Source organism: Muscardinus avellanarius, assembly GCF_963383645.1.
Source record: "Muscardinus avellanarius genome assembly, chromosome: 8".
Lineage (NCBI taxonomy): Eukaryota > Metazoa > Chordata > Mammalia > Rodentia > Gliridae > Muscardinus > Muscardinus avellanarius.
This window is the reverse complement of record NC_137794.1, coordinates 3,885,239-3,909,626: the sequence shown is the minus strand read 5'-3', so window position 1 is coordinate 3,909,626 and position 24,388 is coordinate 3,885,239. Positions and strand designations below refer to the sequence as shown.

General features: G+C 52.9%; 1 protein-coding gene across 1 annotated transcript; it reads left to right on the top strand.

Moving 5' to 3' along the window:
* Window positions 1-3,909: 3,909 nt before the first annotated feature.
* On the top strand, window positions 3,910-7,393 carry MRPL14 (mitochondrial ribosomal protein L14; the record flags this gene model as incomplete). Its single annotated transcript, XM_080699842.1, has 2 exons — window positions 3,910-3,997; window positions 7,027-7,393. Exons 1-2 carry the CDS (start codon window positions 3,927-3,929, stop codon window positions 7,391-7,393), a joined length of 438 nt encoding a protein of 145 aa, XP_080555968.1. The 5' UTR covers window positions 3,910-3,926.
* Window positions 7,394-24,388: the final 16,995 nt, after the last annotated feature.

Below are 24,388 nucleotides of genomic sequence, written 5' to 3'. Positions count from 1 at the left end.
TCTTGGTGGTGGTTGGTTTCTAAAGTTGCAGCCCTCCTTTCCCTCCTTTGACGAGGAGGGCCGTGTAGGAAGCACTGGTGGTTCAGCTGTCTGTCCTCTTTGCATCTGATTGGTCACTGTTTCTTTTCTCTTTCATTCCTGTACTTAGCGGAATCTCCTGTAAGCTCTCACTTGTGATTATGCTAAACTTTAGCTCTCTCCTTTTTCTATACAGCTGGTTAACCTTGAAAAGCCAAACCTGAAGATTTTCAGCGCAGTTGGACCTGTGATGCTAAGTGTACCTTATCTTTATAGATAGGTCTGTGGCACTTAGTATACTGCCTCACTGTAGCTAGATCTGTGACACTAAGTACATTTCTCTGATCTTCAGAACTCAAGTGATGGTAACTTTCTAGCTTTCCACAAGGCATCTGGGGTGTGGGTTCATTTCATTTTTCCAACTCAAAGTCTGCCTGAAAACGAGCTAAAACCGAGCTTCCCCAAGGCCCTGGGAGCCTGGCAGAAGGACACAGCAGAGCCGCCAGCCACCCCGCCGTGCAGACTCGGGAGCTGGAAGCTGGGCTGCAGGCCTTTCTGACCACTTAGACAGCACCTGGGCTCCAGGTGTGTTCTGTGCTCTGCTCTGGGCTTGCAACATGCAGCACTGACCTGGGCAGGTTCCATTTCCTGCTCCCACGGAGCACACAGTCCGGTGACACCTGAAGGGGCAGGGGACAAGTGAACGGTGCAGCCTGCGTGTCTCAGGAATCCTGCCTTGCCTTGCTGCCACGCCGAAGGGAGAGCTTAAAGTTAGCCCAAGATGGAAGATGAGCAAAGTGCTGCCTCCTCTGCTCTTCCCTGGTCCAGAGCAGTTGACAGGGGTACTTTCCACAGAGGCTGAGTCCCGGCGGGAGCGGGTTCCCGGGGCCTGCAAGCCAAGGCAGGTCGCCATCTCTCACGTGCCTCGACCCAGGAGGCCCAGCTTCCGGCCTGCAGATAAGGACTCCATGTGGAGCTACGGGTAGGGATGGGGGCTATTTTTTCTTTTTTCCTCTCAACTACTTTTTTTTTTTTTGATGGTACTGGGGATTGAACCCAAAGACATTCTACCTCCAAGCTACACCCCCAGTCCGATTTTTTAATTTCTTATTTGGAAACAGGGTCTCACTAGGTTGCTGAGAGCCTTGCTAAGTTGCCAACGCTGGCCGTGAACCTGCGATCCTCTTGTCTCAGCCTCCCAAGCACTGGATTACAAGCGTGCCCTCCACGCCCTGCTCGGTGCTGCCACTCACAGGCTTCTCATGGAACTTGGGCTTGGGGCTAGGTCAGACGTGGCAGGCAGAAAAGGGGTACGGGTTGTGGGGTGACTTGAAGCCAGGTGCAAAGAGGAGGTTGGGGTTTGTGCACACACTGCCCTGCAGAATTTAGGGAGGGGCCTTGAGTGCCGGCCTTTGTGATGGTACAAGGCAGGAGAGCTCTGGGAAGCCCTGGGTGCCCTGCAGCGATGGACTAATGGTGTTCTTGAGCCTGTGCAGAGTGGAGAGGCAAGGTGGGTGTTGCCATCTTCGGGGGCCAAAGTGTGGGTGGTGCCAGGTTAATCATGAGCCTCCTGTGTCCCAGGGAGCCAGACCAAGGGCCTGCCGCCTCAGATGGGAGAGCTTGGCTGAGATTTGAAGGCACTGCAGCCTGGGCCAGAAGGGCTGCACTTCAGAGCTGTGGGGTTTTGTTTTATTGAGTTTGTAATTTTTCTTTTTGCCCATTTTTATTTTTCAGTGTGGAGTGCTTCTTGCCCCTTACACTACAGATTGTCTTCTGACCTAAATTTCCACCTGGTGTTTGTCTGCATTTCGGCTGGTTCAGCGAGCCCTTGGTTGGCGCAGAGTATAGTGCACATGTGATGCTCAGTACTCTGGACGGAGCACGAGTAGATTTAACAGTTAGAAGATAATAATGTTGAAATTAAAGCTGCCAGCCGGGCGTGGTGGCGCACGCTTGTAATTCCAGTATTTATTTGGGAGGCTGAGACCCCCAGACCTACTTTATACTTTATTTGGAAACAGGGTCTCACTAAGTTGCTGAGAGCCTCACTAAATAGCTGAGGCTGGCTTGGAACCTGTGCGATCCTCCTGTCTCAACCTCCCAAGCGCAGGGATTATAAGTGTGCGCCACCACGCCCGGCTGCAAAAACATGTTTCTAAAGAAAGAAAACAGAGAGATGAGGTGCCCCACACAGCTGCTGGACATCAGAGCCAGGCCGCGGGAACACACTCAGGCCCAGGCTGGACCCACTGTGGTCCTGCTTTTGACTGCTTGTGGGACTCTGCGTGATTACTTAATGTTTCTCTGTGTTTCTGCTCTGTGAAAGGGGGATGTGGCCTAAGAGGAGGAGGGAGGTGGCTGATAGGCGGCGTGCAGGCGCTGAGCTGCCTCTGTATGTCCAGCCCTGGCCCCATGCACAGGTGCTGTGCGGAATCCTGTGTCACAATGGGAAACCGGAGTCCAACAGCCAGCCGCTTGTCAGGGGTCCTTTAACAGGAAAAGTAAAGCTGGCTTCATCTGATAGTCTATGATTCTGTGGGTGTCAGTTAATGGTTTTGTAAGAAATACTGGGTTCTGGTTGGGCGTGATGGCGCACACTTGTCATCCCAGCATTTAGGAGGCTGAGACAGGAGGATTGTGGTTCGCGGACAGCCTCAGCTACTGAGTGAGGCCCTTTGCAACTCAGTGAGGCCCTGTTTCAGAAATAAAGAATAAAAAATAGGGCTGGGGGTGTAGTGTAGCTCAGAGGGAGAATGCCTCTGAGTTCCATCCCCACTACTGCAAAAAAACAAAAACTAGATTCTGCCTTCTTTTGCATTTAATTTTCTGATTATGATTACATTTGGCCAGTAGTAATTCATGCGTTGCCTTTAGAAGACGCTTGCGATGTGGGGCTAACTAGTGGACCCTCTCCTTTGTTAAATAGTCTTATCTGAGGTGCTTTGAGCCGAGTGCGGGGTGTGGAGTCCTGGCTCGCAGGGCTGGGGTGAAGCCCCGCAGCCGAGCACTTGGCGAAGAGCAGGCGAGCCTCGCAGCTGCGGCGCTAGCTCCCTTCGGGCTTTTCTGTGCCGCGATCGGGTGCTGCCGGCCCCGGGCAGCCCCTGTGTTTGCTAGCGCGAGGGGCCGCAGGTTGAGGGTGGCGTTGGCTCTCTGACCCGAAGCCCACTTTCAGCTGCAGGAGGGTGTCGGCGTTTCCATTTGGTGGTGTGTGGGAGGCTGGTCTAATTCAGACCTTGGGCAGTGGCCAGGCAAGAGAGGCTGGGCTCTGCTTGGCTGACCTTCCGCTCTCCAGGTGTTCTGACTTCACATATGGGGGAAAGGTGAGGCAGTGGCCCTGGGCCGCTGTGCAGGAGCCTGCTTTCTCTCAGGGAGTTAAAGTGCCGGCCCCGGGAGGCACCAGCTGTCATGAGGGATGCGGCCTGCCCTGCTTTGTCGGTTCCTGGGAAGCGCCGGCTGGGGGTTGCTGGTGGATCCTGGTTCCCCTTCTGCCCGCGGAGGGGAAAGCAGAGGCCCTCTCTGACTGACTCTGCCCATCGAGGGGACAGCAGAGGCCCTCTCTGACTGACTCTGCCCATCGAGGGGACAGCAGAGGCCCTCTCTGACTGACTCTGCCCATCGAGGGGACAGCAGAGGCCCCCTCTGCGCGCTGACTGTGACTCTGCCCATGGCAGAGCTGCTGCAGGGCGTCCACTGGCCCCAGAGTCAGCGTGAATCGGCAGAATTGGAGCCCGAGTTCCTTCTAATCATCTGCGTGCCACCCAGATTTGTATTTAGTGACTATGGTCTTGAGCGAGACGTGCACCTCCCACGCAAGTCCCCAAGAAAGCTGGCTCTGAGCAGGGGCTCTGGCCTAGACAGCAACCTCTTTCTCCCCCTTTTCCCACAGGATTCACCGTCTCGGGACTCCCATGGCTGGCCTCAGTGGGCTCTGGGGCCCCTTCACCCACGTAAGCAGCGCGCTGGGCAAACGCTGCTTCAGGTAACGTCTCACGTTACGTTCTCAGAGCCAGGCCTCTGAGCCCCGCCAGCTGGACGGTGCGGCCTTCAGAAGGGAGTGCCATGGGTCAGAGAAGGCTGAAGGAATCAGGCTGAGCTGGGATTTGGCCAGGATGGGGGAGGGCAGGGGATAAGGGAGGAGGTGTAAGAGGGACCGGCATATGGCAGAAGCTGTTAATTTTCAGTTCCTGCTAGATTCTTGTAGTGGATCTGACGTTCCTGATCTATCACTCCCCTGGGGCATTAGAACCTCTCTATAAGGAGCAGAGCTGGGTGTGGTGATGCACGCCCGTAATCCCAGTACTTGGGAGGCTGAGACCAGAGGATCGAAGGTTCCCAGCCAGCCCCGGCAACTGAGTGAGGCCCTCTGCAACTTAGTGAGACCTTGTTTTCAAAAAAAAAAAAAAAATAGGGCTGGGGTCTAGCTCAGAGGCAGCGTGCTCCTGGGTTCCATGCCACAAAAGAAGAGAAGAAACTCAAGTGTGGTAGAAGCTCGACCCTCCTCCCCTCTCTCAGACACTAAGTGAGGACCTTCAGCACCTCCTGCCACGGGCACGCTGAGCGCTCAAGCCCCCAGAGGGCAGGTCATGCAGACCCAAGTAACATTTGCTTCCTGTCATCAGAGAGCTCGCAAGTGGCTGCCGAAGCAACTTGAAAGACTGTCATGAGCGGTGGAGATCTACCAGGCGCTTTGGAAGGCTGAGGCTGGAGCTGCCATGGGGGAGGCAGCCCTCTCGGGAGGGTGGGCTCACGCCCCGTCCAGGCCCCCGGGGCAGTGCGGGCGTGGGAGTGTAGGTTGTGTGGCTCCAGAAGGCAGGTGCGCTGGGCCAGGCTGCGGTCAGTGGTAACCAGTGAGCGGTTCTAGCCAGGGAGGGTCTGCTTTACATTCCAAAGAGCGTCGGTCAGCCAGGTGCGGCGGCGCATGCCTGTAATCCCAGTACTTGGGAGGCTGACTGAACAGGAGGGTCACAGGTTCAAGATCAGTCTCAGTAACTTAGCACAGCCCTCTACAACTTAGTGAGACCCTGCTCCAAAATTAAAATAATAATAATAATAATAATAATAATAATAATAAGCCAGGCGTGGTGGTGCACGCTTGTAATTCTAGCACTTGGGAGGCTGAGACCAGAGGATCGCGGTTCATGGCCAGCCTCAGCTACTACTTAGTGAGGCCCTTTGCAATTCAGTGAGACCCTGTTTCAAAATAAAGATTAAAAGATAGGGCTGGGGTGTATGTAGCTTGGAGGTAGAATACCCCTGGGTTCCATCCCCAGTACTGCAATATAAAATAAATAACTAGAATGAAATAGGGTTGGGAGTGTAGCTTAGAGGTAGAACGTCCCCGGGTTCCATCTCCAGTCACACACACACATAAAAGAGAGCTCTTGGGCTCAGAGTGGGGTGTGTGGTAAGCAGCGGGGACGTTGGCGCCACAGCCAGTGTAGAGAGGGGGCTTAGCAGGTCGGCAGGGAGACGGGCTGCTGCCTATGTTGGTGGCAGGAGAGCCTGCGGGGGCTGCGAGGTCAGCTGGCGTGTCTGGAGGACATGTAGGGAGCGCCGAGAGTGGAACTGGAGAACCAGTAAAAGAAGGGACGTGGGAGGGTTCCGCAGTTGGCAGCAGTGGGAATGGGTGCCACCGCCCAGCGTGGTACAGGGAGGGAGAGGTCCTGAGATCACCACCAGCAGCTAGGTGGTGCACCAGGAAAATGGGGGTCCTACCGTGCTCACACTGCCCACGAGTACTGTCTCTGCTTTTAGCAGGTACTTAAAAAAAAAACCCAGGGCATTCTACCTCTGAGCTACACCCCCAGCCCTTTTTATTTATTTTTATTTTTATTTTTTGGTGGTACTGGGGTTCCTGGAAACCCTTCTACCTCCGGGCTACACTCCCAGACCTATTTTATAATTTTTTATTTGGAAACAGGGTCTCTTAAGCCAGCACGGCTGGCTTTGAACCTGCACGATCCTCCTCTCTCTGCCTCTGCAGGGATTACAAGCATGCGCCACCACACCCGGCTTATTTTTTTTTTTTTTGAAACAGGCTCTTGCTGTCGTTGAGGGTTTGACGGAATTGCTAAGGGTCTTGCTAATTTGCTGAGGCTGGCCTTGAACCTGCAATCCTCTGTCTCAGCCTCTCAAGTACAGGAATCACAGGCATGCGACACCAGGCCAAACTCCAGTGGTCTAGCAGAAGATTGTCGCCTTGTTTCCAGTGTCTGCTGTGCTGTGTCCAGGCCTCATGAGCAAGCCTGCTCACACACCTGCTTCCCCGCTCTCTGCGTGCAGATGAGGACACTTGGGAAAGAGCCTGTCTGGGGAAGCAGGTTTTACAGGATAGACAGGGGCTGAGGCCTGGCCTGTAAAGGATTCTTTACATCCTTAGAGGCATTTGAGTTAAGGCTTCCCCGAAGTATATTGTAACATAAAAATTGGGCTCTCTCAAACCCATCCAAGCTGGGCATGGTGGTGCATGCTTGTAGTCCCAGTTCTCAGGAGACTAAGACAGGAGGATCGCAGGTTCGAACCCAGCCTCAGCTACTTAGTGAGACCCTGTATCAAAATAAAGAATAGCCTGGCATTTTGGCGCACGCTTGTAATCCCAGCATTTGGGAGGCTGAGACAGGAAGATCCAGGTTTGTGGTCAGCCTCAGCCACTTAGTGAGGCCCTCTGCAACTTGATGAGACCCTGTTTCAAAATGAAGAATAAAAAAATAAGACTGGAGATGTAGCTCGGAGGTAGAATGTCCCTGGGTTCTATCCTCAGTACCGCAAAAATAAAAAATTAAATAAATGAAACCCATTCAAATCAGGATCCTGACGCAACAGCAGAAGCTCGGCCTTATACGGAGCCTGGGGTACGGAAAGGTCTTTGCAAGGCCCTGCCTTTCCGCAGAGGCTCTGGGTTGAGCTCAGCGTGTGCGTTCAGCATGCATTCTCTTGCTCTCTCAGGGGTCCCGGGCAAACTTGTCCCGGACAGACCTGGGTCACAGACTGCTTTTTCTCTCCCCGCAGCACCACCGGGAGCCTCGGTGCGATTCAGAAGATGACGCGGGTGCGTGTGGTGGACAACAGCCCCCTGGGGAACACCCCGTACCACCGCCCGCCTCGGTGCATTCACGTCTATAACAAGAACGGGGTGGGCAAGGTGGGCGACCGGATACTGCTGGCCATCAAGGGACAGAAGAAGAAGGCGCTCATTGTGGGGCATCGCATGCCTGGCCCCCGGATGACCCCCCGCTTCGACTCCAACAACGTGGTCCTCATTGAGGACAACGGGAACCCGGTGGGGACCCGCATCAAAGTGCCCATTCCCAGCAGCCTCCGCAAGAGGGAAGGCGAGTACTCCAAGGTGCTGGCCATCGCTCAGAACTTTGTGTGAAGGGAGCCTGGACAGCCCCCGGGCTCGGGAAGGGGCGGTGGGGAGAGCGAGCCGGGGCCACGTGTCCGTGCCCTTCCCGCGGGGCCGCTGTGCCTGTGAGAATAAACCTTGTGCTTTCCTTCTGTGCTTTCTGAGGTGTGTAGTGCGGTCAGCAAGGCTGAAGCAGATGAAAGCCGCTGACCGGGTCTGGCCACGTGGGGTGGGAGGCCCGGGCACCGGGCCCGGCGCTTGCTTTTCTGATTTTGATCCTATGACAGGAGTTCATCTGGGGTTGTTGGGCTCCGGGATGGGAGCGTGCAGGTCAAATGTTAATTTATAAGTGTCCTAGGGAGCCAAGAGTGGTGGTGCTGCCTGTCATCCCAGTACTTGGGAGGCTGAGACAGGAGGGTCTCAGGTTCAAGGCCAGTCTCAGCAACTTAGTGAGGCTCCATCAACTTACTCCGCTTCCAAATAAAAAATAAAATGTGTTGCGTTTGTGGTTCAGAGGTAGAATGCTCCTGGGTTCAATCTTCAGCTCGACTAAAGAAGTTACCATACAGTCTATCACTTTTTTTTTTTTTAGGATCTAGGGATGGAACCCAGGGGCATTCAACCTCCAAGCTACACCTTCAGCCCCCTTCCTTTCTTTCTTTCTTTCTTTCTTTCTTTCTTTCTTTCTTTCTTTCTTTCCTTCCTTCCTTCCTCTTTCTTTCTTTCTTTCTTTCTTTCAATGGTACTGGGGGTGGAACCCAGGGGCTTTCTACCTTTGGGGTATACTCCCAGACCTATTTTATACTTTATTTGGAAACAGGGTCTCACTAAGTTGCTGAGAGCCTCACTAAGTAGCTGAGGCTGGCTTTGAACCTATGCAATCCTCCTGTCTCAGCCTCCCAAGTGCTGGGATTACAAGCATGCCCCACCACGCCCGGCTTATTCTTCATTTTGAAACAGGGTCTCACCAAGTTGCAAAGGGCCTAAGTGCTGAGGCTGGCCGAGAACCTCAATCCTCCAGTCTCAGCCTACCAAATGCTGGGATTACAAATGTGCACCACCATGCCCGGCTCCTCCAGCCCTTTTTATTTTTTTATTTTGAAACAGGCTCTTACCATATTGCTGGGATTGGCCTTGAACCTTCAGTCCTCCTGTCTTGCCCTTGCTAGGCAGTGACTCCACCCTTGATCCCCATACTTAGCCCTAGGCCTGCCTCAAAAAGTTTCTCCTACCACCCACAGCACCATGGGCTGGAGATCACTGTTTTACCACGTAGACCTCTGGGACACTTAAGATCCAAGCTATAATGGTCCAGGAGGAGAATGTGGCTCATAAGCCTTGGGAAGGGCTCATATCCCAAGGGCACTCATGCTCCTGTGAGGACTTACCAAGCAGGGGTGGGGTTGGGGGGGAGGGGCTTGGGAGGCCAGAGTGGGCAAGTGTGGGCTCTGCATAGGCGGCAGGATGCTGAGGGATGGGGCCGATGGAGGGAAGTGGGCAGCCTTAGGGGATACAGTTGACTGGGTTTGGCACCAGGCTAAGAAGATGGAAGGCCAAGGTGGGGCCAGGTTTCTGGCTTCCACGCCTGAGTGCTTGATCACGCTGAGCCAGGGTGCCCGAGGGTTGGGGAGGGAGAATGGCAGCAGGCAGGTGGGGTGGGTGTACTGAAGACATCTAAGAAACGTCAGGGGTAGCTGGGTATCAATAATTTCATACACTGGGATGAAAGTGGTTTTTTTTCCACGGGTCTGGGGGTGGAGCCCAGGGGCATATGACTTCCGAGCTACACCCCTTGCTCTATTTTTTATTCTTTATTTTGAAACCGGGTCTCACTGAGTTGCAGAGGGCCTCACTAAGTAGCTGAGGCTGTCTGCGAACCGCAATCCTCGGGTCTCAGCCTCCGAATGCTGGGATTACAAGCATGCCCACCACGCCTGGCTATATGAAAGTGTTTTGGGAAGCTGGGGCGGTGTATGTTCTTCGTGTTCCTTGGGGTCCATAGCTCCCCAGGCGCTGGTCCCCCTTGTTGGGGGAGGCCACACGACTTCCCAGGCCCTATACTAATGAGTGCTAAGGCTTTCTCCAGGCCTGGTGCAGGACTTCCACTCGGTCGTTGGTCCAGGGTCTAACAGCGTCTGGGTCTAGGTCTTGAAGTTGATAAGCCCTCCCCACCTAGACTTGGGTCTTGCCCGCTGAGTCGTGTGTGTGTGTGTGTGTGTGTGTGTGTGTGTGTGTGTGTGTGTGGTCCTGGGGATGGAAGCCAGAGACTTTCTACCTGCAGGCTACACTCCCAGACCTATTTTATACTTTATTTGGAAACAGGATATCCCTAAGTTGCTGAGACCCTCACTGAATATCTGAGGCTGGCTTGGAACTGACACAGTCTTCCTGTCTCAGCCTCTCCAGTGCTGGGATTACAAACGAGCGCCACTACGCCCGGCTTTTAATTTTCTTTTTCAGTACTGGAAATGGAAACCAGGGGCATTCTACCTCTAAGCTACACCCCCAGCCCTAGTTTTTATTCTTTATTTTGAGACAGGGTCTCACTGAGTTGCAGAGGGCCTAAGTAGCTGAGGTTGGCCACAAACCATGATCCTCCTGTCTCAGCCTCCCGAATGCTGGGATTCCAAGTGTGCCCACCATGCCCAGCTTGGGGTATTCTTATTCTCAGCCCAGCACCACCTGCTCAGAGCCTGGACCTTCCCTCTGGCTGGGGCAGCTTGACCTGGGCTGCCTGCCCTCTCCTCTGGCCACTTGCTTCCTGGGGTCGGGCCCTGCCACTTTCCGCCCCCAGTCACACGCTTGCAGGCTGCTCGCTGCTCCGCTGCGCTCTCGCCGCCGCCGCCGTCATTCAGGTGACTCCGTCCTTGCTGTCTGCCCCCCTCTGGCCTCTCGTGGACTGGCGCACGCCTCCCAAGGTGTCTGTGCTGACCACTGGATGCTGTGGTTTTAGCACTGCCAGGCGGCCCAGCCTGTGACGCAGGCCCTTGCAGCAGCACACCGCCCAGAATAGCCCAGCCTGCGGCTTGCCAGCCGCGTGTCCCTTTGCAGCCCGGGACCTTGTTTGCTGCCCCGCCCCACCAGCCTCTCAGCCAGGACTGCTTCCTTTGCCATGAAATATTTATAATCACAGATTGTGTTTCTCTAGGTATGCCACTTTTGTTTTTTTCCCTTTCTGTGCCCTTAAGAAGCTGCCCCCTAGCCGGGTGTGGTGGCCCACGCCCATAATCCCAGAACTTGGAAGGCTGAGATGGAGGGTGGCAGGTTCAAAGGCAGTCTCAGCAAGTTAGTAAGGCTGTCAGTGACTTAGAGGTAGAACACCTTTGTGTATAATCCCCAGCACCCAAAAAAAAAAAAAAAAGAAAAAGAAAAAAAGGTCTGGGGGTGTAGTTTAGAGGCAGAACACCTTTGGGTTTATTCCCCAGCATGCACGTGCGTGTGCGCATACACACGCACACACACACACGCACACAGTAGGTCTGGAGGTGTATCTTAGAGGCAGAATACCTTTGGGTTTAATCCCCAGCACCAAAAAAAAAAAAAATCTTGTGACAGACCAGAGGGCCTCATCTCTGGCTCCTGGCTCCGGGGTGCCGCCACGCTGTCTTTGTGGAGTCTCTCTCTCCCAGGCTGATTGCCTCTGCTAGACCACCTTGGAAGAAGAGTGCGGTAGAAAGGCTCTAGGTTGGCAGCCGTGGTGGAGGGCCTGGGTTCCGACGGGGTGCCAGCTAGCTGCGAGGCTTTGACACCTGGGGCGACTGTGTGTTGCTGGGTGCTCAGGAGGCCTGAAGGGGCCGGCAGAACTCACCATGGCCTCGCCCCGGCCCCCTGGAGCGTGGGTCCTGGGCTGCAGACGGGACGGCCACCACTCAGCTCCCCCACAGCCAGCCACCCAAAAGTCCCAAACCCAGCTTGTTTTTTGGTACTGGGAATTGAAGCCAGGGGCTGTTCTACCACTGAGTTAGGTCCTCTCCAGCCCCGTGCTTTTTAAATTTTTTTTATTTTATTTATTTATATATTTATTTATTTGGGGGTACAGGGAATGGAACCCAGGGGCATTCTACCTCTGAGTGACACCCCCAGCCCTATATTTTTATTCTTTATTTTGAAACAGGGTCTCACTGACTTGCAAAGAACCTCACTAAGTATCTGAGGCTATCCACGGATGCAATCCTCCTGTCTCAGGCTCCCAAATGCTGAGATTATAGGCGTGCGCCACCATGCCCAGCTCTAAATATTTATTTGTTTGTTTGTTTACTTATTTGTTTATTTATTGTGGTACTGGGAATGGAACCCAGGGCTTTCTACCTCCAGACTACACTCTGAGACCAATTTTATATTTTATTTGGAAAAGAATCTCACTAAATACTGTTGCTGAGACCCTTACTAAGTAGTTAAAGCTGGCTTCCAACCTGTTTGATCTTCCCGTCTCAGCCTCCCAAGTACTGGGATTACAAGCGTGCACCACCACGCCCGGCTTTAAAATTTTATTTTGAGGCTGAGTCTTGCTAAGCCGCCCAGGCTAGCCTTCAACATGCGATCCTCCTGCTTTAGCTTCCCCAGTCCCTAAGTTTACAGGTGCAGACGACCCTGCCCAGCCCCAGCTTGCTTTAATAAGGGTGCGAGGGGCGCCCTCCTTCTTGGCTGGCAGCCTGGGTTGGGTTCCTGGTGCACAGGCTCCTGCCCGCCTCGCTGCCCGGCCTCAGCTCTCCTGGCCTTTCTTCCCTTATTTTTCACACGAGCTTTCTCAGAGGCTGAGAGCTCTTCTTTTTTGTCCAACAATTCATGATATTGGTATAAATGCTTACCTGAGGTTCAAATCTCTCCTGGCAGCTAGCTGCGTTCCTTTCCCAACTCCTAATCGTGTAATCCGATCTTTAAAAAAACATTGGAGGGTTTTGGCTTCTTATCACCTGGCTGCTGGTTGTGGATAACTCAGTTCTCCGCAGCATTTTAGCTACTTTCTTGCTAAATCGTTTTGGCAAATAGTTTGCTTCTCAACTTTCAGCATCAGGCCGTGGTTCCCAGATGTTGGAGCCCCAATAACCAGTTACCATTTGCTTGATAGACTGACCGGCTGTCTCCTCAGGTATACCACAGGCATTTTAGAAAAATGAAACACTTATTTTGAGAATTTCCCAAGAGCTCTTGCATAACTGGGATACCCTTGGGTACTATGAGAGCAGGATTGGCAAGTGATCTGAGGCCAAATGTTGACATGTCAAATAGAAGCAGCCGGTGTTCACTGGGACAGAGGCAGCCCCCCTGTCCTCCTCCCTGCTCTGGGCTCCTGCGGCTCTGCACCCACTCACTCCAAGGGGCCACCTAGCAAAGGAAGCGAAGAGGACAAAATAACTCTCCCAGCGCTGGCCTTCTCCAGGGATGCCACACCTGGCCTCTGGTGGATTTCCAGGCGGGGAGTGGGCTGGATTGTCCCATCTAGGTGAACCACAAACGGACAGGAGCCTAGGGGCCGGGGGGCGGGGTGCTCCTGTGTCCACAGACCTCGCTGGCACCACGCCCGACTCGCTGCCAGCTCTGGTCAAAGGGTTGCAGGTAGAGAACAATGGAACCCTTGCTTGAGTTGAGGTGTTAAGAGTTCCTTGTGGATCTTCTTTCTCTGGGCTGGGTGCCCACAACTGAGGAGAATATGGTTCTCTGGTTATTACGAACAGCCCTTGTGTAGACCTCCTGGCCCAGACACCTCCTTTGTATTTAATGAAATTGATTTTTTTTTCTTTCAGTACTGGGGATGGAACCCAGGGACATCCTACCTCTGAGCTACACCCCCAGCCCTATTTTTATTTTATTTTATTATTATTATTTTTTTTGGTGGTACTGGGGTTCCTGGAAGCCCTTCTACCTCCGGGCTACACTCCCAGACCTACTTTATACTTTTTATTTGGAAACAGGGTCTCTTAAGCCAGGGCGACTGGCTTCCAACCTGCGCGATCCTCCTGTCTCTGCCTCCCAAGCGCGGGGATTACAAGCATGCGGCACCATGCCTGGCTTGAAACTGATTTTTGTAGGTAACTGCTTGTACAGAGCTAGGCCATATACACACATATACACATACAAATATAGGGATAAAGCTGTAAATACACATATATTTTTATCTATACTGTGTATACATATCCCTAATATTATTTCAAAATGTCATACTTTGGGAGGCATGGTGGTACAAAAGAGGTCTCTTGTTCACATCAATTAGTAGGTGTGCAATTTTTATTTTATTTTTTTTGCGGTCCTAGAGACGGAACCCACAGGGCATTCTACCTCCAAGCTGCACCCCGAGCCCTAGTTTATATTCTTTATTTTGAAACAGGGCCTCACTGAGTTGCAAAGGATCTCACTAAGTGGCTGAGGCTGTCCTTGAACCGCGATCCTCCCATCTCAGCCTCTCAAATGCTGGGATTACAAGCGTGCACCACCACACCTGCTCAGTAGATGTGCAATTTAGAAGTATGTGTACTGAAGTGTAGCATAGAAGTTGGTAAAAATTCTGACATTTGCAGAGTGTTTAAGTCACCTGTGCCCAGGGACCCACGTACATCGCCCCATAGATACCAACCCCATGGACTTCACCCCGCTGGCCAGAAGCCCGGCAGTTCCTGCTCCAGGGGTGTTTCCCCATGCCAAGTCTAGACTGCTGACCCAGTTAAACTGGAGGCCACATTTGTGTGCAGTGAATCCACATATGCTTTCCTGGAGAGAGCCTATGGTGAGATATGTTTTTTACTTTAACTTTGAAGTCTCTTCCCAGGACTAGTCAGCTCTTCACTGAAAGCTGTGCCACTTTCTTTTCCAAACACTGTATCCAATCCTAAACTTCCTTTCAACCACATAAAAGTTACTGTGTCCAAGTGTTGGGGCAACAATACAAAAGATAACAAGGTGGCTGGACTGGGAGGGAGGGGAGCCAGCACTTCCTGCGGGGGCTGGGTGGGCGCCCACAGACGGATGGTAGGGGAGGCAGCATCCCCAGCTCCTCCTTGGCTCAAGTCCACTGGGTCTAAATGGTATTCCTGGAAGCCGTCAGCGGTTTCCAGGCTTAGCAGGGGACAGGCAAGGAGCGAGAGCAGAAAAGTAGACCCCAATGTACAAGTAAGGCGATTGTCTTTCCCTGCAAATTGGCTTTGGGTTCCAGGCTGTGAGTTGCTTTTGAAATATTTGATTAAGCCGGGCATGGTGGTGCACGCTTGTAATCCCAGCATTCGGGAGGCTGAGACAGGAGGATCACAGTTCACGGACAGCCTCAGCTACTTAGTGAGGCTCTTTGCAACTCAGTGACATCCTGTCTCAAAAAATAAAGAATAGCTGGGCGTGGTGGCGCATGCTTGTAATCCCCACTCTTGGGAGGCGGAGACAGGAGGATCACGCAGGTTCGATGCCCGCTGTGCTGGCTTAAGAGACCCTGTTTTTAAATAAAAAGTACAAAAAAAAAAATGTCTGGGAGTGTAGCCCAGAGGTAGAAGGGCTTCCAGGAACCCTAGTACCACCAAAAAATATATATGAAAAGCCGGGCATGGTGGCGCACGCTTGTAATCCCAGCATTCGGGAGGCTGAGGCCTGGAGGATCGCGGTTTGCGGACAGCCTCAGCTACTTAGTGAGGCCCTCTGCAATTCAGTGAGACCTGGTTTCAAAATAAAGAATAAAAATTAGGGCAGGGGGTGTAGCTCGGAGATCAAATGCCCCTGGGTTCCATCCCCACACCCGCAAAAAAATAAATAAATAAATAAAAACTATATATATATATATATATATATATATATATGAAAGAAAAAATAAAGAATAAAAAATAGGGCTGAGGGTGTCACTCAGAGACAGAATGCCTCTGGGTTCTATCCCTAGTACCACCAGAGAGAGAGAGAGAGAGAGAGAGATATTTGATTAATTCATTAATTGGGTATTGGTAGTGCTGGAGACTAAACCCAGGGCATTCTACCTCTGAGTTATACCCCCAACCTTATTTTATTTTCAATTTGGAAACGGCCTCACTGTGTCCCTGAGCACCGTGCTAGGTTGCTGAGGCTGCTTCAAACCTTGGCAGCTTGTCTCAGCCTCCCGAGCAGTGGGATGACAGGTGTGCGCCACCACACCCAGCTTATTTTATTTTATTTACTTTTCTGGTACTGGGGATTGAACCCAGGTGCATTTTACTGCATTTTACTCCAAGCCACACCCCCAGCCATATTTTCTATTTTGAAACAAGATCTTGCTGAGTTGCTGAGGCTGGCCTCAAACCTGTTATCCTCCTGTCTCAGCTTCCCAAATCCTGGGATTACAGGCATGTGCCACCATGCCCAGCTTACTTTTTTATTTTTATATATGACACTGAAGATTGAACTCAGGGGTGCTCTACTACGGAGCTACATCTCAGCCCATTTTATTTATTATTTATTTATTTATTTATTATCTATTTATTTATTTTGCGGTACTGGGGATGGAACCCAGGGGCATTCTAACGTTTGAGTTACACCCCCAGCCCTATATTTTTCTCTTCTCCTCCACCTTCTTTCCTCCTCCTCCTCCTCCTCCTCCTCCTCCTCCTCCTCCTCCTCCTCCTCCTCCTCCTTCTTCTGTGGTACTAGGGGTGGAACCCAGGGGGTTTCTACCTCCAGGCTATATGCCCAGACCTATTTTTTTATATTTTATTTGGAAACAGGGTCTCACTAAGTTGCTGAGAGCGTCACTGAATAGCTGAGGCTGGCTTTGAACCTGTGCGATCCTCCTGTCTCAGCCTCCCAAGCGCGGGGATTACCAGCGTGTGCCACCACGCCCAGCTATTTTTATTCTTTAATTTGAAACAGGGTCTCACTGACTTGCAAAGGGCCTCACTAAGTAACTGAGGCTGTCCATGAACTGCGATCCTCTGGTCTCAGGCTCCCGAATGCTGGGATTACAAGTGTGTGCCATCACACCCGGCTTATTTATTTATTAATTTATTTTGAGACAAGGTCTCACTAAATTGCCCAGGCTGGCCACATACTTGCAATCTTCCTGTCTCAGCCTCTCAAATCACTGGAATTATAGGCATGTGCTACCACACCCAGATATTGGTCACGTGTGTGTGTGTGTGTGTGTGTGTGTGTGTGTGTGTGTGTGTGTTAGTGGAGACTGAATCCAGGGACATTCTACTTCTGAGCTACACCTCCAGTCTTATTTTATTTTTTTATTTTGAAACAGGGTCTCACTGAGTTGCAGAGGTCCTCGCTAAGTTGCTGAGGCTGTCCTCGAACCTGTGATCCTCCTGTCTCAGCCTCCCAATTCTGGGATAATAAGCGTGCGCCACCATGCTCGGCTTGGTTGTTTCTTATTGACAGAGTATCTCCACCTTTGCTTGTCATCATTTCCCTACCCTTCCTAGCCAGAAGGTCGTGGAACAAAGAAGTTTACTGATGGGTTGCAGTTGAATTCTTTTTACGTTTTATGTGTAGGAAACATGAAAGGCGATGCAAAAGACAAGGCGTGGCTCTCCACCGGCGGCATCTGGCAACATCTGGAGGCACTGCTGGTTGTCCTAATGGTGTGGCAGCCCTAATGGGTAGAGACCACAGGAGCTGCTGATCATGCCACAGCATACAGAACGACAAAGAAACTTCTGGTCGTGCCAAAGGTGAGGAAAAAGGGCCAGGAACGTCTGGCTCACGCGCTCATGTTGGCTTATCAATTATAGCAAAGGAGCCGGGCGTGGTGGCGCACACTTTCATCCCAGCATCCGGGAGGCTGAGACCGGAGGATCACAGTTCTCAGCCAGCCTCAGCTAGTGAGGGCCTCAGCCTCTTAGGCCCTTTGCAACTCAGCGAGACCCTGTTTCAAAAAATAAAAGAATAAAAAATAGGGTTGGGGATGTAGCTCGGAGGCAGAATGCTCCTGGGTTCCATTACTAGTACTGCAAAAATAAATAAATAAATAAATAAATAAATAAATAAATAAATAAAATTATAGTGCAGGGTTATAGGATAAAGCCCACGAATTCCACACCTGGCCATGTTTATCTGCCATTGTTGTAAGCCCTAACGCTGGAGCAGGTGGTGGGAGCTTCAGAAAGGCTGCAGCTGGCTGAAGGGTGGGGAATGGACCAGCAGGGTCAGGGCAGTCCAGCTCGCAGAACCAGCCCGGGACTGCTCTGCAGGAGCGTGCACGCGTGCGGGGCCAGGGCTGGGCCGGGACTCGGCTGCTGGCTGCAGGTCGGGTGCCCGGCGCTGCCCTCGACCTGGTGACCATTCCAGCAGAGACTCCAGCGGCCTTCCGCCGCCTACCTCTGACAACTTTGGACTCACTCCTCGGCTTGGCTTGCTTTCCCATTTCTATCTTTGGTCTTTGCAAAGTGTTGCCGGCTCTCCTTTAGAAGTAGTGTCCCCTCCTCTGGGACTTGGCACGCTGCTCCTCTCCCACTCTGGGATGCCCACCCAGCCTTGGCACCCAGCCTCCCGCCAGTGGCAGCTCCCATCTCTGCCAGCCTGGTAGGGGCGTAGAGAGAATAGCAGTTTATTGGGGCAAACTCTGCGCGCGTGTGTGTGTGTGTGTGTGTGTGTGTGTGTGTGTGTGTGGTACTGGGGATGGAACCCAGGAGCATTCTACCTCCAAGCTATACCCCAGCCCTATCTTTTATTCTTTATTTTGAAGCAGGGTCTGAGTTGTAGAGGGCCTCACTAAGTAGTAGTGGTTGCTGTCTGCGAACCACGATCCTCCTGTCTCAGCCTCCTGAGTGCTGTTGGGCGGGCACTTTACAGTTTCTCTTCCAAATAGCCCTCACAATGGCACTGTTGCCCGGCTTGTGAGAGTAACCCAGGCTGAGAGGAGCTAAGGGACTCGCGGGCAAGTGGCAGGTGGGGTCTGAAGCGACGGTCTCCTGACCTCTTACGCTTTCTGCCACACTGACCGTGGTAGAAATAGCTCTTGGTAACATGCCCTCCTCCGGCCATTAAAGCTGTCTTCCGGAAGCCTTCATCGGGATGACCGCAGCAGATGCTGGCGGTGGCTCCCGTGGCCTCTGAGGCAGGCTCCTTCCAGCCCCGGCAAGGGCTGTTTCCTGCTGGAGTCTGCTCGGTCTTCGTTAGCAGTGCTGCTTCCCGTCACCCCAGCACTTGGCCGTCGACTGCAGCCACAGAGCTGGCCGGTGGTGCACTTTCGCTCTCTGTGCCCGCCAGCTTGCTGGGGGCTTCCTGGGCCTGGCGCCCACCCAGCTCAGCACCCAGTGCCGGGCGCGTTCTCAGAGAATTATCATGAGAGACATCTCTCCCGCTCCCATGAGAAGCTGACTCTCTGCTGCTCCAGACGTCAGGTCCTCAGCTTCTGGAAGACCCAGCCAAGGGAGTCCTTGGGAGGCTGCCCATGCTGTCCTGCTCACTGGTCCCTTCTGAACTTTTTCCCTACCCCATCCACGATTGCTAGTCTTTTTTTTTTCTTTTCTGAAACTGCAGATTGACTGACCCACGGCCATTCTACACCAGAGCCACATCCCCAGCCCTCTTTTATTTTTATTTTGAAACAGGGTCTCATTAGGTTGATGAGCGGCTCACTACTTGCTGAGGCTGTCCTAGAACCTGTGATCCTCCCGTCTCAGCCTCCCAAGTACTGGGATGACAGGCGTGCGCCACCACGCCCAGCCACAGCTCACAATTGCTGCCTTTCTACCTGGCATTAGCAAAGAAGAGCTAAACGTACCCTTGGTTGGGAACGTCCTTCTGTCCCTGAGAGGTGGCCGTTTGGTCATCCTATAAAGGGCTGCACTGACACCTCAGTAATGAGGTTCTGTTCAGCTGATAGTATGGAGCCTGGGCTGCCTAAGGGTCCCTACTGCCCTCTCCCATCCTGCACTGCACTGAGAGGCCATCTGTGCACACTGAGCCGGCGGGAGGCGCCAACAAGAGGAGGCGAGGTTTGGAGTACCTGGCACTGCCTTCGTTTTCTCCCTGCAGGGCCTTCCTCATCCCCGGTCATATTACAGCTGATCTCAAAGGCAGCTTCCCACACTCCCGGGGGCCTGAGCCCCAGGCCCTGCTGCACCCTCTGCGCAGCGCACACCTTTATAAATAGCCCCTTTGTAGCCCGGCGGCGTGGTGGCGCACGCTTGCAATCTCAGTACTTGGGAGGCTGAGACAGGAGGATCACGCAGGTTCAAAGCCAGCCTCAGCTACTTAGTGAGGCTCTCAGCAACTTAGTGAGACCCTGTTTCCAAATAAAATAGAAAATAGGTCTAGGAGTATAGCCCAGAGGCAGAACCGGTCCTTGGGTTCCACCCCCAGCACCACAAAAAAGAAAGAGAGGAAGAAAGAAAGAAGAAAAGAAAGAAACAAAACAAAACAAAACAGGGTCTCACTGAGTTGCAGAGGGCCTCACTAAGTCGCTGAGGCTGTCCGCCAGGCGTGATCCTCCTCTCAGCGCCCCAGTGGGATGACAAGCGTGCGCCGCCATGCCCGGCTCCCTCACTTCCCTTTCTAGCTCCCACTGACTTTGCCTAAAGATTTGCTTGAAGCTGCAACTGAGCTGCCGGTGGGCTTTGACTTCCCAATCCAAAACTTTTCCGTTTAGTTGGGGGCCAGAGCACACAGCACCATTACAACTGCAATGGGACCTGGGAAGTCTAAGTCACGGGTCCCTGGACAGAGCTGGGAGCACAGAGCTGATGGCTCAAGAGGGGGGGGAGGGGTGGAGGAGGAGCAAGGCAAAAAATGCAGAAAACAGGGGCGCTTCTTTGTGAGGGGAGGGGCCAACTGGACTTTGGAGTCAGAGTCTTCTGAAGAGAGGGATGTGGACTTCACAGGCCAGCCGCTGCCTCGGAGTGCTAAAAAGTGTGCTCCAGTGGGTCCAGGGAGGGAGCAGGACCTCGGATCTTAGACTTGAAAGATGTTCTTGGCAGCGGAGAGGCTGCAGGCCAGTACCTGTCTGGCTCCCGAAGGCAGAGAGGTTTGGACCAGCCCACGGGAAGGGATGCCCGGCGGAGCAGACTGGCAGCTAGGAACCCCCCCCCCCCAAGAATCGGGCGGGCAGAGAGCTGGCTGGCCGTCCTGGCACCGGAGTCAGCACATACCCTGAGACCCAGCAGCCCTGCCCTCCATGTACCAGGCAGGGCCCTGAGGAGTCTTGCAGGCCGGGGATTCTTGGAGTACGTTGATAAGAGTGGAGGGCGCCCACTAGTGGCCAGGAGTGCCCACGCCGATGTGCATAACCTTCTAAAACAAGTAGAAAGAATATAGCCAGGCATGGTGGCGCACACTTGTAATCCTAGCGTTTGGGAGGCTGAGACAGGAGAATCGTGGTTCTCGGACAGCCTCAGCTACTTAGTGAGGCCCTCTGCAAGTCAGTGAGACCCTGTTTCAAAATAAAGAATAAAAAAATAGGGCTGGGGGTGTAGCTGAGAGGTCAAATGCCCCTGGGTTCCATCCCCAGACCCACACAAAAACAAAAAATAAAAATTAAAAAGGGTTGGGGGTGTAGGCCGGAGGTGGAATGCCCCTGGGTTTCGTCCCCAGTACCACAAAAAATTTACATATATACTTAAAAATAAATATGTATTTATATTTTTAGTACTACCTATGCAACTAAAAACCCAACAGGTGTTTGATTTGTGGAGCACAAATGGTTGGCTGTGGCAGGGGGGAGACAAATCCAGCTGGGCGGTGGCACATGCCTGTAATCCCAGATTCCAAAGTTTGAGGACCAGCAAATTAGTGAGACCCTCTCCCCAACAAAAAATAAAGAAAAAGGGCTGGGGATGCGGCTCAGTGATAGAATGCCCCTGAATTGCATCCCCAGTGAAAATGGAAAAGAAGAAGGAAGGAAGGAAGGAAAGAAGGAAGGAAAAAGAAAAGAATTATAGAGGGGAGGTTGTGAAACCCAGCCCCTCCCGCGGGTCACCGCATCTGTGTCCACGTTGCGCCATCTAGTGGGCGCGGGCGCTCCTGGCTCCCTGGTCAGTGGGATCCCGGGCGGGAGGTGACCGTGGCGGGGCCCAGGCAGAGGGGAGGGTGGAGGGGCTGCAGCCGTCTGGACTCGGGCACTCTGGGAGGCAGCCATCTCTGGTGCGGTGTGGGGGGTCCTGACGGGACCCTGACGGGGCCGCGCCTCACTGCCTCTGTGACAGGCGGGCAGGCGGCTTCCAAGGGCTCGGATGGCAAATGCCGCAGGCACCCTTGCTCCTGGCAGATTTTGCTGAGAGCGGGAGGAGAGAGGGGGACGGCGGTGCTCAGGGTCCAGGGACCGGTGCCCGTCTTGGACGTGCTATTCCTGGTCTACACGAATGCGTCCCCGTCTGCAGCCTGGGCTCGCCGGCTCGCCAGGCTCCTCCCCGGCCAGGATGTGAGATGACAGCCGCTGTCCAGGGGGCCAGCCCTGGGCACCTCTGGGCTTGAGCAGCCTCCCCGCCCCTCCCCCTGCTCCCTGCTCCACCAAACGGCGCCCTCACCTTGTGTGTGTGCGGTACTGGGGATGGGACCCAGGGGCATTCTACCCGAACTACACCCCCAGCCCCATTTTTCATTCTTTATTTTGAAACAGGGTCTCACTGAGTTGCAGAGGGCCTCACTAAGTAGTGGCTGAGGCTGTCCATGAATTACCATCCTCCTATCTCAGCCTCCTGAATGTGGGATTACAAGCGTGGGCCACCACGCCTGCTACCCAGCCCTATTTTTAATTATTTATTCAGTGGTGCTGGGGATGGAACCCAGGAGCATTCTATCTCCAAGATACACCCTGCTCTACTTTTTTTTTCTCCTTCCTTCCTTCCTTCCTTCCTTCTTTGATGCTAGGGGTGGAACCCAGGGGCTTTCTACTTCTGGGCTACACTCCCAGACCTATTTTATATTTTATTTGAAAACAAGGTTCTCATTGAGTTGCAGAGGGCCTCACTAAGTAGCCAAGGCCGTCCTCGAACCACGATCCTCCTGTCTCAGCCTCCCAATTGCTGGGATTATAAGCGTGCACCACCACGCCGCCAGGCTGACAAGGCTCTTATTACACAACCCAAATTCCTGCCTGTGTCCTGGGGGCCTGGTCCGACCTGCCTCCACCCCTTCTTATACTCTTTTCTGAGCTCAAGGCCTGCGTGCGTCCCTGGCTCTTATACCTGCGAACACTGTTCCCTCTCACCCCGAACTCTTTTCCAGCATCACCACTCAGGGAGGCCCTCTGGGACCACCCCACCCACTCTGAATCGCCAGCCCCATCCCGCTTACTCTTAGCTGTCAACATCTTGGCATGGTGGTCAGAGTCCTGAAGCTGGGGCTCTAGTGTCGGGGGTCATGAGAGACGAACAGAGCTTGATAATCAGTGTCCGTCCTCACCCCACTTCTTGCCCGGCTTACACCTCCTCATCTGTCTGGCCTTGTGTCCGTGAGCCCCGTCAGGGCAAAGGCTGCATTCCTGTTTGAATTCTTGGCGCTGAGCCCTGCACCTGCCCACGTCGGCCCTGGTCTCTCCCTGCTGCCTGCCTGCCCTTCTCGTCTCCCACCTTCCCTCCCTAGCCCCTTGTGGTCTCCTGGAGGTTTCTAATGCCTGGCAGACGGAGCCTGGGATCTCCCACAGGGAGTAGAGGGCCCCAGGTCCCAGGTCTCTGCCATTAACTTGGTCTTGAAGCCCAAGCCAGAATTTTATTTTATTTTATTTGGCAGTACTGGGGATGGAACCCAGGGGCATTCTACCTCTGAGCTACAAGTCCAGCCCTATTTTTTATTCTTTATTTTGAAACAGCGTCTCACTGGGTTGCAGAGGGCTTCACTAAGAGTCTGAGGGTGTCCACAAACTGCGATCCTCCTGTCTCAGCCTCCCAAATGCTGGAATGACAAGTGTGCGCTACCACGCCCCCTCCCAGTCAAGGATAATTTTTTTTTTTTTTTTTTTTTGGTGGTACTGGGGTTCCTGGAAGCCCTTCTACCTCCGGGCTACACTCCCAGACCTATTTTTACATTTTCATTTGGAAACAGGGTCTCCTAAGCCAGCGCGCGCGGCTGGCTTCGAACCTGCGCGAGCCTCCTGTCTCTGCCTCCCAAGCGCGGGGATTACAAGCGTGCACCACCACGCCCGGCAGGATAAATTATTTTTTTAAATTTATTTTTTATTTTTTGTGGTACTGGGGGTGGAACCCAGGGACATTCTACCTCCGAGCTACACTCCCAGCCCTATTCCTTATTCTTTATTTTGAAACAGGATCTCACTAAGTTGCAGAGGGCCTCACTAAGTAGCTGAGGCTGGCCGTGAACCTGCAATCCTTCTGTCTCAGCCTCCCCGAATGCTGGGATTACAAGCGTGTGCCACCATGCCTGGCTTCTAATTTTTATTCTTTATTTTGAAACAGGGTCTCATTAAGTTGCAAAGGGCCTTGCTAGTTAGCTGAGGCGGGCCACGAACCTGCGATCCTCCTGTCTCAGCCTCCCAAATGCTGGGATTACAGGGATGCGCCACCATGCCCGGCTCCCTTTTTACTTTGAAACAGGGTCTTGCTAAGTTGTTGAGGGTCTTGCTAAATGGCCAAAGCTGCCATTTATGGTCTCAAACCTGTGATCCTCCCATCTCAGCCTCTCAAGTACTGGGATGACAGGCGTGTGCCACTATGCCTGGCTGTAATGATTTTTTTTTTTTTTTTTTTTTTTTGGTGGTGCTAGGTGTGGAACCTAGGGGCTTTTCTACCTCCAGGCTATACTCCCAGACCCATTTTATACTTTATTTGGAAACAGGGTCTCACTAAATTGCTGAGAGCCTCACTAAGTAGCTGAGGGTGGCTTGGAACCTGTGCGATCCTCCTGTCTGGGCCTCCCAAGTGTGGGGATTACAAGTGTGAGCTACCACGCCCAGATTTTTATTCTTTATTTTAAAACAGGATCTCAGTAAGTTGCTGAGGCTGTCTGCAAAACGCGATCCTCCTGTCTCGGTCTCCCAAGCGCTGGGATTACAAACGTGCGCCACCACACCTGCCTCGCTGTGCTTTTAAGCCGTTTTCCCTAGTGACTCATGCCTGGATCATTGTTGCCCTTAAAGCTTTGGGGACGAGGAGCAAGGCCTGACCCATCCTAAGTTCCTGAGTC